Source organism: Rissa tridactyla, chromosome 1 (assembly GCF_028500815.1).
Source record: "Rissa tridactyla isolate bRisTri1 chromosome 1, bRisTri1.patW.cur.20221130, whole genome shotgun sequence".
NCBI classification, from domain to species: domain Eukaryota; kingdom Metazoa; phylum Chordata; class Aves; order Charadriiformes; family Laridae; genus Rissa; species Rissa tridactyla.
In genome coordinates this window covers 10986894-11004386 of record NC_071466.1, presented here as the reverse complement: position 1 = coordinate 11004386, position 17493 = coordinate 10986894, and the positions used below count along the sequence as shown (strand labels likewise).

General features: G+C 49.3%; 1 protein-coding gene across 1 annotated transcript in view; it reads right to left on the bottom strand.

Moving 5' to 3' along the window:
• LOC128902052 (neuronal acetylcholine receptor subunit alpha-10-like) overlaps positions 1-17493 on the bottom strand; it is an 82313-nt gene that overhangs the window by 5011 nt on the left and 59809 nt on the right. The window contains exons 8-9 of the mRNA XM_054184382.1: positions 3616-3767; positions 2993-3251 (exon numbers count right to left, since the gene is read on the bottom strand). Coding sequence (XP_054040357.1) covers positions 2993-3251; positions 3616-3767 — 411 coding nt within the window. The remainder of the gene's footprint in view (positions 1-2992; positions 3252-3615; positions 3768-17493) is intronic.

Below are 17493 nucleotides of genomic sequence, written 5' to 3'. Positions count from 1 at the left end.
ATCCATCCTTAGTTAATTTGGTATAGAGGAACTTCACCTTTTTGCTATAGTTCTCAATCCATTGCCTGCAATAGCCAAAGAGACCTAATAATTGCCTAACCTGTCTTTTAGTTCTAGGAGCCGGTAATGACAATATGCCATTCACCCTTTCGGGGTCTAATTTCTTAGTTCCCTTGCTTAGTCTGTGTCCCAGATATTTTACTTCTTTCTCAACAAATTGTAGTTTTGATTTTGATACCTTCAATCCTTGTAAACTCAAAAAATTTAGTAACTTAATACTTTCCTGCCTCACTTTTTCTTCGCTATCACCAGCTAGGAGCAAATCATCCACAGATTGGACCAGTGTGACTCCTTCACTTAACTCATACCCCTTCAGGATTTGTTCTAAGGCTTGTCCGAACAAGTTCGGAGATTCGGTAAACCCTTGGGGCAATACCGTCCGCCGTAATTGTTTCCGATGGTTATCTGGGTCTTCCCATTCAAAAGCAAAGTAATCTCGGCAATCTTCTTTGAGAGGGCATGCCCAGAATGCATCCTTCAGATCTATTACACTATACCATTGATTATCGGGCCCTATTTGACTCAGGAGGGTGTGTGGATTCGCCACCACCGGGAATCTAGCTATTGTTCTCTGGTTAATTTCTCATAAGTCATGTACTAACCTATATTTTCCATCCGGCTTTTTTTTTTTGTTTTTTTTTTTTGTTTTTTTTTTTTTTTCAGGCAGGATGGGAGTATTAAAAGGAGACATACAGGGTTCTAGCAACCCCTTTTCAAGTAATCTTTGGATCTCAGGTTTCAAACCTAGCCTCCCTTCTCTAGGAAGGGGGTATTGTTTTATTCTGACTGGTATTTCTGGGTTCCTTATTGTTACTGAAAAGGGTTCAATATCTAACTTACCTACTGTTTCCGGGGTGTACCAGACTTCAGGATTTATTTTCTCTTCATCTATTACTTGTAAGGGACACAGTTTAATTTTTTTTAGTGTTTCATTTTTTACTTCTAAGCCAATTCCTAATTCAATCATCAAATCTCGGCCCAATAAATTATAGTCTGCTTCAGGCATGAGTAGCAGGGACCCCACCCCTACCTTAGAATGGGTTTCAAAAAACACATCCTTTATTACGGGTATTCCAAAAGGTTCTCCTTTTGCTCCAATAACCTGTGTAGTCGCCGAGGATATTTTACATCCTTGGGGCAATTTTTGAACGGTAGATCTTTCTGCTCCCGAGTCCACTAGGAACTCAATTTCTTGTTGCTGGGGACCCACTTTTAGTTTTATCAAGGGCTCTCGTGTTTTTTTTTTTTGTTTTTTTTGTTTTTTTTTCCTCGGGTTCCCAGCAAATAGAGCCCCTGACACCCCTAGTCTTTGAACATTTTCTCATCCATCATTCTCTTTCTGCAGTCCTTTTTAACATGCCCTTTTCCTCCACAATAAAAACAAACCACAGTTCCCCATTCTCTCCCTCTTAAAGGTTTTCGGGTCTCCTGTCTTATCTGGCGAGCTTCAAACCCTTTTCCAGGGGTTGACGTCCTTTGCCCTTCTCTGACTGCAGCTACCAACATTCTGGCTTGTTTCTTATGTATTTCCTCCTCCCTGCGGACATACACTTTCTGGCTTCCCTTAACAATTCATCCAAACCCCTATCCTGCCAATCCTCCACTTTCTCCAGCTTCTTTCTAATGTCCGTCCATGATTTAGCTACAAATTGGTTTTTTTCCTACCCCCCTGTTTCTTCTCTCTCAAGTGATATAGATTTACTCTAGTCTCTGACCTTATCCACAAGTGTGCATATTCACTCTCCTCCAGGCTAAAGGGTTCCTTAGAATTAACATAAATATGTAAAGCCTGGCATATCCAATCTTCAAAGGACCCAAAACCGGGCCAATACAGGTGGTCACTTCTAATTTGTTTCCCACCCCAAACTTCCATACAATAACGTATCATTTTTGCTTTATCCTTACCCTGCCTAGAAGGGTAATCATCCCAATATTTAATCATTAATCCTAACAAACTGTCTGGCGGTATCTGGGGTAACCTAACCTTAGGCACCGACCCACCCATGGGATCAGAAGGCTTGCTTTTCTTCTGTCCCATCTTCCGGAGTGCCTTCACACACGCACACAATCTTTTCCCCCTGTTCGTGGCCCAGTCCCTCGCGGGAGATGGGAACCGCACTACTAAGGGGTCCGCACTTGCTTCGTCCTCAAGTGGACGTCTCACACAGGCACACTCCAGGATACCCAACCCCAACCGAACGGATCACCGGCCTATACTTACTCACTCCTGAGTCTTCGTTCGGGTCTTCGTGCACAAAGTTTACAGGGTTGCCGGCTTTTATTTGCTTGCTGCCGAATTTCGAGTTCGTCGGTAGAGGTTTTGGGTGTAAAAACCCCCAACAGGGGCCGCTTACTCAGCGGGGCGCCCCCCTGTGAGGTTTACAGCCAAATTGCCTCTATCCGAGTTACGGCACCAAATTTGTTATAGATTGTGGCCCAATAATTGACAGGAACCAGTCCAATTAATCAAATTAGTTTATGAAGCAAGCGGCAGCAAGCAAAACAGCGCTGGGCGGCCGGGGAGTCTTTGCTCCGCCAACGGCGCACAGCCACTTCCCGAAAGTAGTTGATTATATACTCTTCTGGTTCCCGTATATGTGTCAATCCTGGTATATTCTGTGTCTGAGCGACGTGTTGCTAGGGGGTCGGTCTTGTCCCGCCTCCTGATGGTGGTGGGGCTGAAGGCTCCTCATCTTTATCAGTGTCCTTGGGGAGACTCTTTTCAGCTTATCTCACAACTTAGCTCTTCCCTTTGAAGTGTTAAAACACACCAGATGCCTGTGATTTAGGCCTTGAGGTATCAAAGTGCACCAGATAGCACGCTGGATGCCTGCGATTTAAGTATGTGAAGAGTCGAAACAGTGTAAGTTTTCACCAGCCTTTAAGAAAGCCTGATTTGATTAACAAACATGATTCTATTTATTACAGCCGGCATGCCCAGCGCCTCCCACTCCACGTTCTCCACGAAGTCCGTCAGGTCCCCGGTGTCCAGCCGGTTGCGGAGGTCGATCTGGTTCCCGTTGTAGGTCCAGGAGCCGAAGGTGAGGCGGCACCGCTGCCCATCGAAGGGGAAGTAGGAGACATCCACCTTGCAGGAGCTCTTGGTGATGGCGGGCGAGTCCCACATGATGTGCCCCTCGGAGCGCAGCACCACGTTGGTCTCCACCGAGCCGCCAAAGCCGTCGTCGGCGCTGGGGGAGGGATCGCTGTGGGGCCAGGATGGCCCCGAGCCCCACGTGGGGCAAGGGTCTGCGGGGCCGGGGCCGAGCACTGGTCCCCAACCCCGTGTCCCCTCCCCACGTCACCCCCAGGAAGAGGGGGCTCGCTGCCCCTGGTCACCCCCGTGGTGGCACATCCCAGCTGCCAGGTGGGTGGCACACCAGGCTGATGCCAGCACCTCCTGCCGCCGCCTTCTCACCCAGTCGAGGTGACCGTCTCCCCACATCCCCCACACCAGGACCCCCCTGCTCCCCGTTGGCAACACCCCCAGCCCCAGCCTCAGCCCCCCCAGCTCCGGGAGCAGCCGGGGGGTGGGGGAGGGCGAGCAGCACCCACTCGTTGTAGAGGATGATGATGTGCGGCCGCCAGACGTAGCTGCTGGGGATGCGGATGCTGTCGATGCCGCCGTAAGCGTCCTTGTCCCAGGCGAGGTGGGCGTCCAGCCAGGCCTGACGGACCCACAGGTAGGAGGTGAGGACCTGGTTCACCTTGTCCTGCCGAGGGCAGAGGGTGGGGGAGGGGGACAGGGACAGACCTCGCTGCCCCCCTGTGGAATAAATACTACATTGGCTAAAAACACAAAAGTACAGCATTGTTCACACAGGAAGGAAAAGTAGAAAATCAAGAGGCTTCTGAGGGAGAAAACAGCTGCAGCTGACATGAAGAATACAACACCTGTGGTTCCCTGATAAGCTACATGAGGTACGGGACGGGATGCAATTACTCCGCGGCTTTACCTTAGGATGTATAGCGGATACGGGAATGGGATGATACCAGGAAACAGATAAGCTGCCAATTAGCAAAACACATCTCCACCCCGAAGGCTACCTGCCTGCAAGGTGCAACCGCTCCTTCTTGAGCCTGCGCCCTGAGCTTCTCGTAAACTAGACCTTTAATTGTGAAGCGAGAAAAATTTACACCACTCATGATAAAAGTATGTATGACTAAAGTCACTCAAACTCCACCTCGAAGATAACAAATAGTAGAAAAATAGCCCGAGAGAGGGGGGATACCCAGGGAAGACACCATCGCAAAGAATTCCATCACTGGCTTCTGGGAGCAGGCGACGGGCTGAGCCTCTCTTCCCCCCATAGGGACGCCTTTGGGTAAGACCTAGATTATACCGAGGGCTTCCTCGGGAAACTTAGAAATTTCTCTAGAGACTCTCTTTTCTGCATGTATAGCCAGGCTGTATCGTTAGAACTTTGTCCCGCGTTTTGTAGATGTAACAATACTTTCATTTGCACGTGCTTTGCAGACAGTGTATTTATCACCGGCTGCCCTAAGAACCTATCTATCTGTTGCTTAAATAAACTGCACTTTTTGAAGTAGCTTGTCCTTTTGGTTTCTCACCGAACGCGACCAAAGACTCGAGAGTGGCCGTGCTAGTTCATGAGCACGACTGGACTGAAGGTGCAGTCCAGTAGTAGTGTATCCATCCAGCCAGCCAGCCAGCCTGTCCAGGGCCCTCTGTAGAGCCTTCCTTCCCTCAAGCCAATCAACACTCCCACCTAGTTTGGTGTCGTCTGCAAACTTACTGAAGGTGCACACAATCCGCTCATCCAGATCATTGATAAAGATATTAAACAAAACTGGCCCCAAAACTGAGCCCTGAGGGACACCACTGGTGACCGGCTGCCAAGAGGATTTCACCCCACTAATCACAACTCTCTGGGCACGGCCATCCAGCCAGTTTTTAACCCAGCAAAGAGTACACTTGTCTATGCCACGATTCGCCAGCTTCTCCAGGAGAATGCTGTGGGGGACGGTGTCAAAGGCCTTACCAAAGTCCAGAGAGACAACGTCCACAGCCTTCCCCGCATCCAGCAGGCGGCTCACATGGTCACAGAGAGAGATCAGGTTGTTAAGTAGGACCTCCCTTTCCTAAACCCATGCTGGCTGGCCCTGATTCCGTGGCTGCCCTGCACTTGCCGTGAGAGCTCACTCAAGATGATCCTCTCCATGATCTTCCCTGGTACCGACGTCAGGCTCACAGGCCCGTAGTTCCCCGGATCCTCCTTCCGACCCTTCTTGTAGATGGGCGTCACATTAGCCACCCTCCAGTCATCTGGTACCTGCCCTGTTGACCAGGATTGTTGATAAATGATGGAGAGAGGCGTGGTGAGCTCTCTCGCCAGCTCCCTGAGTACTCTTGGGTGAATCAGTCGGGACGGACAAACGACAAGACTCTCCTTGAAGAGTTAAGTTAAGCTCTCTCTTTATTACAAACTTGGCTTTCTTATATATCTAATCTTTTGTTCATGTGTTCTTTCTACGCATTAGCGTAGCTTCCTCAAATAATGTCTGCCCTAGGTTTGTCCATTGCGTTACACTAAATGCCGTAACCGACGTTACTTCTACTCCCTCTTCCTTTCCCCACAATAGCATTTTTCGCAAGGTCACTTCAGGGAGGATTACGCCCTGCCGCTTTAACAGCAGCGTCCATGTGGAGAGTACAGTCTGCTCTTCCTTAGTTAACTTCTCTCCCATGTCCCCGGTGGCTCACCTACTACAGGTGTCTTCTGAAATATGATCCGGATCCGTCAACAGCTCTGCCCGCTGTCTTCAGCTTCACTGGGCTCCGTCCCCACGACTATTTCCAGTCGTCTTCTTCCTCAGTATCACGTCGGGGTCACCAATTGTCGTTTCAGTCGGGACGGACAAACGACAAGACTCTCCTTGAAAAGTTAAGTTAAGCTCTCTCTTTATTACAAACTTGGCTTTCTTATATATCTAATCTTTTGTTGACACTCCGTTCACGTGTTCTTTCTACGCTTTCAATTGGTTAGGTTACATAGCACACGCGCTCGTAGCTACAATACGATTGGTTATTGAAATCCTGTTCGCATTGCTCAAAATCTGGCTTCCTCACAGCCTAACTCTCCTTCTTCTCTGAAGCGATCTTCTTCTTTCTCCTTTTTGTTACCTTGCCCTTATATGACGCAACTCGCGGCCTTCTTACGGCTACACTGCAATCTCTATCTCTTCTGTCAAAGGGTCTACGGGCCCGCCGCATCCCCCAACATGTATGTTATTGCATGCCTTAGTAGATTGCTCTGTGTTATGCCCTGCGAGACTAAAATGAACCCAGCAGAAGCGGTCTCCTGAGCAAGGGGGTGCAATATGGGAAAGCAACGGCAGATCGGCGAGGAGGATTGTAAATACACTCAAGGGACTCGCACCTGGGTGCTGGAAAACACATATATCACACCAATCGTTATTCAGTCTCGGGTGCTGGCAAGAAAAACGTTTGGATGACATAAGCCTGTGATGGACTCACAGACACCTCATCTAGCTGCTTGAGAATCTTGGCCTGTTGTGGAAGAAGATCAAAGCACAGTACCAGCAAGAACAGGGAGTCCGCATGCGCTCTTGCTAACGAGGACTCTTTTGCTGCCAAGGATTCGTGATAACAAGGACTCTCTTGCTGCCAAGGATAAGTTTAACAATGCTACTAGTACCGCTATTTCTGAGTTGTTGCTGGATGTAGATAGTATTCGATATGCGATGTTGCAAAACAGAACTGCTACTGATTTTTTGCTTTCAGCTCACAGACATGGTTGTCAAGATTTTAAAGGACTGCATTGTATGAATCTAAGTGACCACTCCAAATCCATCCATGCCCAGTTGCAGGAACTGCACCGACCGAACCAGCAACTTGTGGAGACCACTGGGTGAAATCTCTTTGCTGGCTGGACTTGGGGGTGGGGTTGGTTGAAGCAAATTATACTCATTGCCTGTGTGGAAGGAATTTGTCTGTTATGTTTAGTATGCTGTTTGCCGTGTGTAATAAGCATTATACGATCAGTTGTAAATGCCGCTTTGCATCGTACCCTCGTACGAGTTGTAGAATATGTTGCTCTAAAAACTATGTGTGTATCCATGAGAACCCGACCTTCACAGAAGAAGCTAAGACGGGATTACAACAATGTAGTCACGTATCAGACAGCCGCTGTTAGCAAAGCTGGATCATGAGTTTGGTGAGACTCGCTGCATACGCTGGCCACGCGTGCAGCGACTCTGGCCTGTACTTTTCTACTCAGTCCAGTGCAGGAGAGTCTGGTGGGACTTGCTGCGTGCACTGGCCACGCGTGCAGTGACTCTAGCCTGTACTTCTCCACTCAATCCAGTGCAGGATATAAGGGGGCTGTCTCGGGTCAGAGACGGGGAGAGAGACATGAGCGAGGGGGAGAGAGACATGAGCGCACTTTGAAGATACAGGGGATGCCCTGAAGCACTGTGTCTGCCCCCGCCCCCCCCCCATAAGTTCTATGTTCATTAACCCCAACAGCTCCGAAGGCATTACAGCATGTTGCAAGATAAGATATAGTCTACTACTGCTGCAAGACGCATTGAACACCTTCCTACAAGAATTTCAACTTTATGCCCTGATAGGACAGTGGGATGATGCACTCGCAAAGAGCCTGACTGCACTAGAGTGGGTATTTTTGCCACATACCTTTTCAAAACCAGTAACTACGATGATTGAAATGTTACCGCGATTGTTTTTCCAGGGTCGTTTGTGCTGTCAGCAGCTTTCTGGAATGGATCCAAGCCACATACATGTCCCCACCAAAAAGGATGACCTTGACCCTTGGTTAGCACAAAGTCTTAACCTCCTTAGTACATTATATTGGGCAAATAAATTATTCTTTCCCCTGGCACAGACTATTACAGTCACTTTCACAAATTCCTTTACAGCCGCGCATCCTGCTAGCACCAAAGCCTCTTGATGGCACCTGTTCGGTGTTTGCAGATGGTTCAGGGACACAGTAAAGGCTTTGGACTTATTTCAACAGGAACTGCTAAATGTAGGCAGAATCTCAATGTGTTACTGGTATTGTTCAAAGACTTGAAGGAGCATTTCTAAAACAAGTAGAGAACCAATGGTTATTTAGTCTCTTACTGCAATTACTGTTGCTTTTATGAAAAAGACTGTTTCCTTATTTTATTGTCCAGATACGCTCTCATAGCTGTTTACTTGGCCCGTTAACTGAGGGAAACACAGTTGCGGATTATCACACTGTTGGTAACAACTCCCAACATTATGCAGCAAGCTAAAATGTCGCATGATTTTTTTTCATCAAAATGCAAAGGCATTGAGGAAGCAATTTTCTTTGACACAACAACAAGCACGTGATACTGTGTGAACGTGTGCCGGTTGTCAGCAGCTGGCTCCTCTGCCATCCTTTGCGGGGGTTAACCCACGAGGGCTTACGCCTGATGAACTTTGGCAATCCGATGTTACGCGCATTATGGAATTTGGACATGTTTCAGTTGATTTGTTTTCTCACTTTGTTGTAGCTACTGCTCATACAGGAGAGAAGGCTTGTGATGTTATTCGACGTTGGTTGCAATGCATCGCAGTCGTGGGAGTACCGAAAACTATAAAAACTGATAATGAACCAGCTTATGTGTCCGCTAAAGTACAGGTCTTTTTTTTTTTACAGATATGAGGTATTAAACATGTCACCAGTATTCCTCATTCCCCGACTGGGCAAGCAATTGTGGAGCGTATGCATCATACTTTAAAAACCATGCTTGCTAAACAAAAAAGGGGGAATCCCGTAGGTATGACACCTCAAGAGTGAGTGTATAAAGCAACTCATGTTTTAAGTTTTCTAAACATGTCTTCTTTGTCATCCACAGCAGTAGAGCGACATTTTGTAAGAAGTGTTGAATGGCCTGAACAACCAAAGGTGTATTATAAGCACCCTAAATCGGGGTGCATGCTAACCACAGATAATACTGCAACAAATAGAAGTTGCGAGCAAGACAATTCTGTAATGATTTGTACTTCTCATCCGTCTCTTTGCTTCGGCTCAAAATGCAAGTATACAAGAATGTAATCAATCTTATTGTGTAAAGTTAATGCTAGTAAGGTATAAAACAGCAGTAATATGGATAGGGAATCGGCAAAACGCATTAAAAACACGTCTTTCTCTGTATTGTGATTGGGAGTACAACTCTCGAAGACTTTGTGTTACATCTCTCCCCTGGAATACGTTGCTACATGGCTGAGAAATGGTTAAACACCATCTCCAAGGTGCTTTTGACATGTCGTTGCAAGAAAATATTCGTCCTTTACATGACCAGCTAAAAGCTCAAATACTAAACATTCAAGACTTAATGAACCGCAATGTATTTGAAATATTACAAAAGGATTTCTCGTGGGTAAATCCAAAGAAATTGGCTTTCTGGGCTAAGTTTAGGAATCTGGGTATTTATTGCCTTAGCAGGGTTCTTCTTGATTCTGTTTTTAATTGTGTTTAGTATGATATATAACCTGCTAAGAGCGTCACAACGAGTAGAAGCACGAGTCATGGCCACCTTGTTAATAAATGGTCTGGTGTTAAACAAAAAAGGGGGAGATGGGGCAGATCTACGAGCAGAGGCCTGCGTACGGCCAAAGACACAGTGAGCAGAGCACACAGTAAACACAGAGCCAAGAGAACAGTTCGTACCTTCACTCCATCCTGTGACGACCATATAACGTTCCCGAATCTCGGACAAAGAATAGGGCTAAGTATTCTTCCTTCGCTGGGAACAGCCATGGCATTGAATATGTTGAATAAGATAGGGTGTTGGGCAAGTAAACAGATAAACCTTACAACTGAAATCATATCTAGCTTGCTCACTGATGTTGATAGCATTCAGCATGCTACGTTGCAAAATCGAGCGGCTATTGATTTTTTGCTGTTAGCTCAGGGTCATGGATGTGAAGATTTTGAAGGTATGTGTTGCATGAACCTTTCCAACCACTCATCATCCATTCATAAGCAGTTGCGGGATCTGAAGGATAACATGTCCAAATTAAAAGTGGTCAAAAAGGTTTCGATGATTGGTTAAGCTCATGGGGTATAACGGGATGGTTATCAGATTTACTAAAGCAAGGGCTCATGCTATTGTTGGTTATATTACTATTGGTTATGGTAGCCTCGTGTGTTCTCCGCAAAGTGACTGACATGATAGAAAATGCCATGCATAAGGTCTGGCTGGCTCAAGAAGAAAAAGGGGGGATTGTAGGAATGTGTCTGAGAGAAAATGGTCACGTGAGCCAGCCTCCCTACTATGAGAGATTAGAGCAAGAGCAAAACAGGTGGTAGAAGATGGAATCAGTACATGGCAAAAACGGGAACTGAGAAGGCAGAAAACATGTTGTGCTAATGACTAAGCAATTTACTATGCGAATTCTTGTAACCAATCTGCTGTGTGAACGAACTGCATGGACAGCGCGTGGACAGCGTAACTAGCTAATCAGAAATAAGCGAGTCGCGTGTACGGCGACAACACAGGGTATAAAAGGTGATGATCTGTGCTTAATAAACGGCTTCTGTTGGTTCACATTGGATCGTCTGGAGGCCAGTTATTTCTCCTCACCTAGCCAGCCTCGGAGCAGATCTCTGGGCGGTAGTCTTAAATAGTCGTTTAGCCCTAAACAAGACCTGCAACGTATTCAAGAGACATAACACTAGGAACATGCTGGTTTGAGCATCCCAAGGATATTCAAAATTCTCAAAAGCTGTCATGCCTGACCCGAAGGAGAAAAGCCGTTTCCATCAGAGGTGACACGATAAGGGAATGACTGAGACAAAGAGGCTCCAGCAAAGGCTTGTAGAACATCTCTTATCACACAGACAAAAGGACAAAGTGATTCCTACTGGATTAGCGTCTGGAAGGGTAGTCATACATTTAACCAGGGCTAATGACATTGAGCAATTTTTTTACCAAAAAGGAAAGAAATCAACCAGTCAGATAATCCCTTTAGGTGTAGCATAAAGAGAAGCAAACAGCGGCAGGACATGCGGCAAGAATTTTAGGCGCCTCGCACAGACTGTAAACCCTGGAGTACCCAACCAACGGGAAAGAGGGGAGGGAAAAATTGGGCCGGGATTAGGAAATAAAAAGGTGTGGTGTTTCAAGAACGGAAAGTGTGCCTACTTGCTAGGTCACCCGCTCTTGCAAGAGCGTGAATAAAAATGTGCCTCCCAGAGGATTCTGCCTGAGCCTATTTCATTCGGACCGGAACTTATTTCTCCCACCATTCTGTGTGTCCAGAGAAGGGCAAGGGAGCTGCTGAGGGCTCTGGAGCACAGGCCACGGCGCCGGGCCCTCAGCCGCCCCACAGCCGGGCGCAGCCCCGCCGCAGGCCCCGGCCCCGGCACCGGCCCGGCCCACAGCGGCGGCTGATGGCGGCGCTCGGGGGTTCCCTCACAGGACGCGGCGGTGTTCCCCCGCCTCCGATTATTAACTGCTCCTAATTTTTCAGACAGGCAGAGATGATCTGTTACCGAGAATCCCAAGGGAGATCAAGAGAGACTTCTGGGCCTTGGGATGACTAGGAAAGGGCTCAGGAGCGCAAGTCGTGTTCTCCTCTGTCGTTGCAGGCCCAGGGAAGGATGAGGAAAGCAACAGGAAGAGCCAGCAGATCAATACCTGGCTGCGAGCCTGGTGTCAGTGGCAGGACTTTGGGGTTTTTGATCACAGCATGGTTTGACAGGACAGCAGGCCTGTTGGAGACAGATGGGATACACCTGCCTCAAAAGGGGAAAAGGATCCTTGCACAGGAGTTGGCAGGGCTCATCAAAGGGGCTTTCAAGTAGATTTGAAGGGGGAAAGGGATGAATCCGGCAGCAGAGACACAAGGGTCGTTGATGGGTTAGAAGCTACAGCTGCGCCTGGGAATGGTCAGGTAGGAGTGAAGCCTTCTTCCAGCAAAAAGGTGTCAGGACCAGTAGGCCAGCTGAAGTGCTTCCACACCAATGCCTGCAGCATGGGCAAGAAAGAGGAGGAGCTGGAAGCCATTGTGCAGCAGGACAGCTATGACGTAGTCGCTGTCACGGAAACGTGGTGGGCTGACTCGCACGACTGGAGTGCTGCATTAGATGGCTACAAACCCTTCAGAAGGGACAGGCAAGGAAGGAGAGGAGGTGGGGTGGCCCTGTATGTTGGGGAGTGTTGTGAACATCGAGACCTTAATGATGGTAAACACTGGGGTTGAGTGTTTCTGGGTAAGAATGAGGGGGAGGGCCAACAAGGCTGATATGATGGTCTGTTATAGACTGCCCAACCAGGACAGAGAGGCAGGTGAAATATTCTGTAAGCAGGTGGGAGAAATCTCACGATTGCTGGCCCTTGCCCTGGTGGGAGACTTCAACCTACCAGATATCAGCTGGGAACACCATACACCTGAGAGGGAAGAGTCTTGGAGGTTTCTGGGGTGTGTGGGGATAAATTCCTGACACAGCTGGTGAGGGAACGCACCAGGGAAGGAGCCCTGCTGGACCTGCTGTTTGTGAACAGAGAAGGACTTGTGGGGGATGTGATGTTGGAGGCCGTCTTGGGCACAGTGACCATGAAATGACAGAGTTTTTGATTCTTAGGGAAGCAAGGAAGGGTGCCAGCAGAACTGCCACCATGGGCTTCTGGAGGGGGGACTTTGGTCTTTTCAGGAGCCTGCTGGAGAGAGTCTTCCTCTAGGTTTGGCTCAACACCCAGAGGAGAAGTGAAAAACTGTCTTCTCAATGGAAGACGACAGCGAAGCTGAGCAGAATCGCTGGGCTCACCTACCTGATGGCTGTCTGAGACGTGTCTTCCATTGGTCAGACGACAGGGACAGATGTAACGCTGCCTTGCTCTGTAAAAATGGAATTGGGCCCTGCACTCGGGATCCCTCCCTCCTCCACGAAAGATGAAACTGGAATTTGGACTACTGGGGGAAGCCCCGTCTTACCAAGAAAATACTCAATGGCTTTGGCTAGGCGGTTTTGTGATAAAACACATGGACGCGTGTGCGACGAGCGAGGGAAACAAGCAGTCGACTCAATATGAGTGATAAAGCAAGCTTCAGCTTTATTGCAGCTTCATCAGACTTTTATACTCTTATACTTAGATATGCCTATTTGTCTTACAACTATTGGCTGTGCGCTAAAGATTACATTATTCATACTCCTCCTACATGCAGTTTCTTGGGTCCAGGTTTGTTCCTGTTCTCTCACAGTCTACTTTCTCAAAGTTGTTTATCTGACTTAAGGAAGGTCAGCACGGCCTTCAGCATCTTTCTTATCAGCGTGACTCGGAATTCTCCATGCAGGCAGGCATAGCTTACTTCTGACAATCCTGCATGGCGCCGTGTCCGTTCTCATATAGCCATTCCTCAACACGGGTGACAATTTTTAACCAGATTGAGAAAAGGTGGACAGTCCCCGGAAGACATATGGCAGTAAAGGGGATTGTGAGTTCTTGGCCCACAGGTTGGAAGTTTTCCGGTGCAAAACCCAAGCAGGAGGCTGGAGGGCAACCGTGGTCATACTTCCCATTCCAAAGGCTGCAGATGGGTTATGCTGACGTGCCTCCTGTGGAAGGCGTTAAGCACCCGCTGGTAATCATGGATCAACCCTCAGGAGGAGTAGAAGCTTTTCCTACCAGGAAAGCTGATCCCCCAGGAATGGTCAAAGCACTTTTGTGGGAAATCATTCCCAGATACTGACTGAAATGAAACCAGAGGATCAGACAGGGGTTCTCATTTTTCAGCAGGAATACTAAATAATATCTATAAAAGTTCAGCCTGGAGAAGAGAAGATTGCGGGGAGACCTTGGAGCCCGTTCCAGCCCCTCAGGGGGCTCCAGGAAAGCTGGGGAGGGAGTCTGGATGAGGGAGGGGAGCCATGGGACGAGGGGGAAGGGGTATCCACTGCAAGAGGGGAGACTGAGCTGAGATCTGAGGCAGAAATTCTTGGCTGTGAGGGCGGTGAGCCCCTGGCCCAGGTTGCCCAGAGAAGCTGTGGCTGCCCCATCCCTGGAGGGGTTCAAGGCCAGGTTGGCCGGGGCTTGGAGCAAGCTGGGCTGGTGGGAGGTGTCCCTGCCCAGGGCAGGGGGTGGCACTGGGTGGCCTTTAGAGGTCCCTTCCCACCGAAACCATGCCCTGAAAGGGTGGGGCCCTTCTCCTTCTCCTTTTCCCCTTCTCCTTCTCCTTCTCCCTCCCTTCTTGTTATGGTTTGAGAAACCCACCACAATTTCTTGTCCTTTAGACAACTACTCTCTCACCCGATGACCCCTCCCCACCCGGGAAGGGGAATTGGGGAAAAACAAGGAAACAGGAGGGTTGCAATAGAAATCGATTTAATAGGATAAAAATAAAGAATTAACATTAATAATGCTAAAGAAGCAGTGTCAATCCCGATATCAATATAAAATACCCAAGGACTACACCCAGCCCCTTCCATCAGCAGGAAGCCGTGCACTCCCAGCAGGGGACAGCCAATGGGGGACACTGCGAGCGCTGCGGCTTCGGGAGGAAGGGAAGGGCTCAGGGCTCCGAGACTACGGCATGGAGTTCTCTGGACCACCGCCATTAAGGGAGAGTCGAACTACACAGCAGACTTTATAATTTATATCGAACGTGATGTTCATGCTATGAAATAGTCCTGTTGGCAGCTTGGGGCAAGTACCCTCCTTCTCTTGCTCTTCCTCATCCCTTGCTGAGTGTCGCCAAGGGGGGCTTTGACTGCCTGTCCTGGTTCCGGTGGGGATAGGGTTAACTTTTCCTGGTATTCCATGCCATGTGAGCCACGCCCACCCTGAGCTGCCGGGGGAGGGGGCAGGAAGTTGCTGCTTAAAAGCGGGCTGGGGCGGCCCGGGTCCGGCCGGCGAGCGGCGAGCGGCGGGGGGAGCGGCGGTTCCGTAATCGCGTTTGTATATTCCCCTATCCGTGTTGTTGTTGTTGTTGTTTGCCTGTTCCCTTTGCTGTTCTATTAAACTGCCTTTGTCTCAACCCAAGAGTCTTGCCTTTTCTTACGATTCTTCCTGTATTTGGAAGGCACGAGCGAGCGGCACGTGGTTCTTTGTTGCCGTCTGAGGCTAAACCACGACAGTCCTTTTTTGGCGCCCAACGTGGGGCTCGAAGGGTTGAGATAACGACAGAATCCAACTAGAACGTGGAAAAAACGGTTTTGGTTTTTTTTTTGTATGCATTTATTTTATTAGGTAAGTAGTCACTGGTCATCATGTTGCTTGGTTTGTTCTCATGGCTGTGTTACATAAATTCCTATATGGCTTATGTACTCCCTGCGATGCTGTTTACCATGTCTGGAACAGGGATGAGGATTATCATTCTGCTGTCCTGTGCGATATCTGTTTATGATATGATAACATCACTGTTCAGACGGCTATTTTGGGGTGTTTATGTGGTTTTGCTGTCCTGTCCGTACATTGGACACCGTCTCTCAGAATTTGTTAATAATTTCCCCAGCCCTTTTGCCTCCCTTTTCTCCTTCGGGTCAGGTATGACAGCTTTTGAGAATTTTGAATATCCTTGGGATACTCAAACTAGCGTGTTCGTAGTGCTATGTCTCCTGAATACGTTCCAGGTCTTGTTTAGGGTTAAGCGACTATTTAAGACTACCACCCGGAGATCTGCTCCGAGGCTGGATAGTCAGGGGTGCCATGGCATGTGGGAGAGCATGGGCAGGTACCTAGAGAACTACTCACCTCCAATGGTCTGGGACTTCACCCCTGAACAATTACAGGACCCTGATAAAGTGGTAGAATATTTGAAGGGAAAATGCTGTGGCTATTCTAGAGAGGCACAACTCACCGCGCTGTGCTGGGCCCTGGCCAGTATCTACCAGGCACTGCTCAGAATTATGCAGCACCCTCAAGGGGAAGAGATGGAAACCAGACCTGCGGCGGCCCCTGCGGCTGCTGCAGCCCCTGCGGCGGCCCCTGCGGCGGCCCCTGCGGCTGCTGCAGCCCCTGCGGCGGCCCCTGCGGCTGCTGCAGCCCCTGCTGCAGCCCCTGCGGCGGCCCCTGCGGCTGCTGCAGCCCCTGCTGCAGCCCCTGCGGCGGCCCCTGCAGCTGCTGCAGCCCCTGCTGCAGCCCCTGCGGCGGCCCCTGCGGCTGCGGCGGCCCCTGCGGCTGCTGCAATCCTTGCGACGGACACTGCGGCTACTGCAATCCTTGCGACAGACACTGCGGCTACTGCAACCCCCGTGGTAGCCACTGCCACTGAACCAGGGAACCAACCCATGCCAGTATCAGTTGCCCCCATACAGAAGAAGAAGTACACAAAGAAATCAGTTCGCTTAGTAAGAGATGATGATGAACCAGGGCCATCACGAGAGCAGGAGGAAGAGGCAGAACCAGAGATAATTACTCGATCCCTATCCTTGAGTGAGCTGCGGGATATGCGAAAAGATTTTAGCCGACTTTCAGGCGAGCACATTGTCACCTGGCTGCTCCGGTGCTGGGATAATGGGGCCAGTAGCCTGGAATTAGAGGGTAGGGAGGCCAGGCAGCTGGGATCCCTGTCTAGGGAAGGCGGCATTGACAAGGCGATCGGGAAAAAGACCCAAGCCCTCAGCCTCTGGCAACGACTCCTGTCAGGCGTGAGGGAGAGGTACCCCTTCAGCGAGGATGTTGTATGTCAGCCAAGCAAGTGGACTACCATGGAAAGAGGTATCCAGTACCTGAGAGAATTAGCCGTGCGGGAGATGATTTATTATGACTTGGACAATGCAGACTTACCCACAGACCCTGATGAGGTGCGATGCACAAGGCCCATGTGGCGGAAGTTTGTACGGAGCGCACCATCGTCATATGCCAACTCCCTGGCAGTAATGGAATGGAAAGGTGAAGAGGGACCAACGGTGGATGAGGTAGCTGGCCGGCTCCGGCGATATGAAGAAAGTCTCTCTTCCCCCCTTGTCTCAGCTGTGGAGAAACTGTCGCGGAAGGTCCAGCAACTTGAAGAGAATATGTCCTACTCCCCACCTGCACGGGCCAGCATCTCAGCTATTAGAAGCAGGCATTTCCCCACTCAAGAGAGAGAGTACAGAGGGTACACACCACGAGGCACCCTGTGGTTCTACCTGCGGGACCACGGAGAGGACATGAGGAAGTGGGACGGACAACCTACTTCGATCCTGCGGACACGGGTACAGGAGTTGCAAGGAAGGACAACCACAAAAGGGGATCCCTCCAGGAAAAGTGCCGCCCCAGTTTCCAGTGGGCCGTTCCCCAGACAAAGCAGAAGGCTTGATCTTGCTTCTGATCCTCTTGAAGGAACTTCCAAGTCATTTCTGCAAGAAGTGAGTAATGGATACTATGACCAGTATTAGGGGGGCCCTGCCTCCGGCCAGGTGGAGGAAAGGGACAACCGGGTTTATTGGACGGTGTGGATTCGATGGCCTGGCACATCAGACCCACAGGAGTATA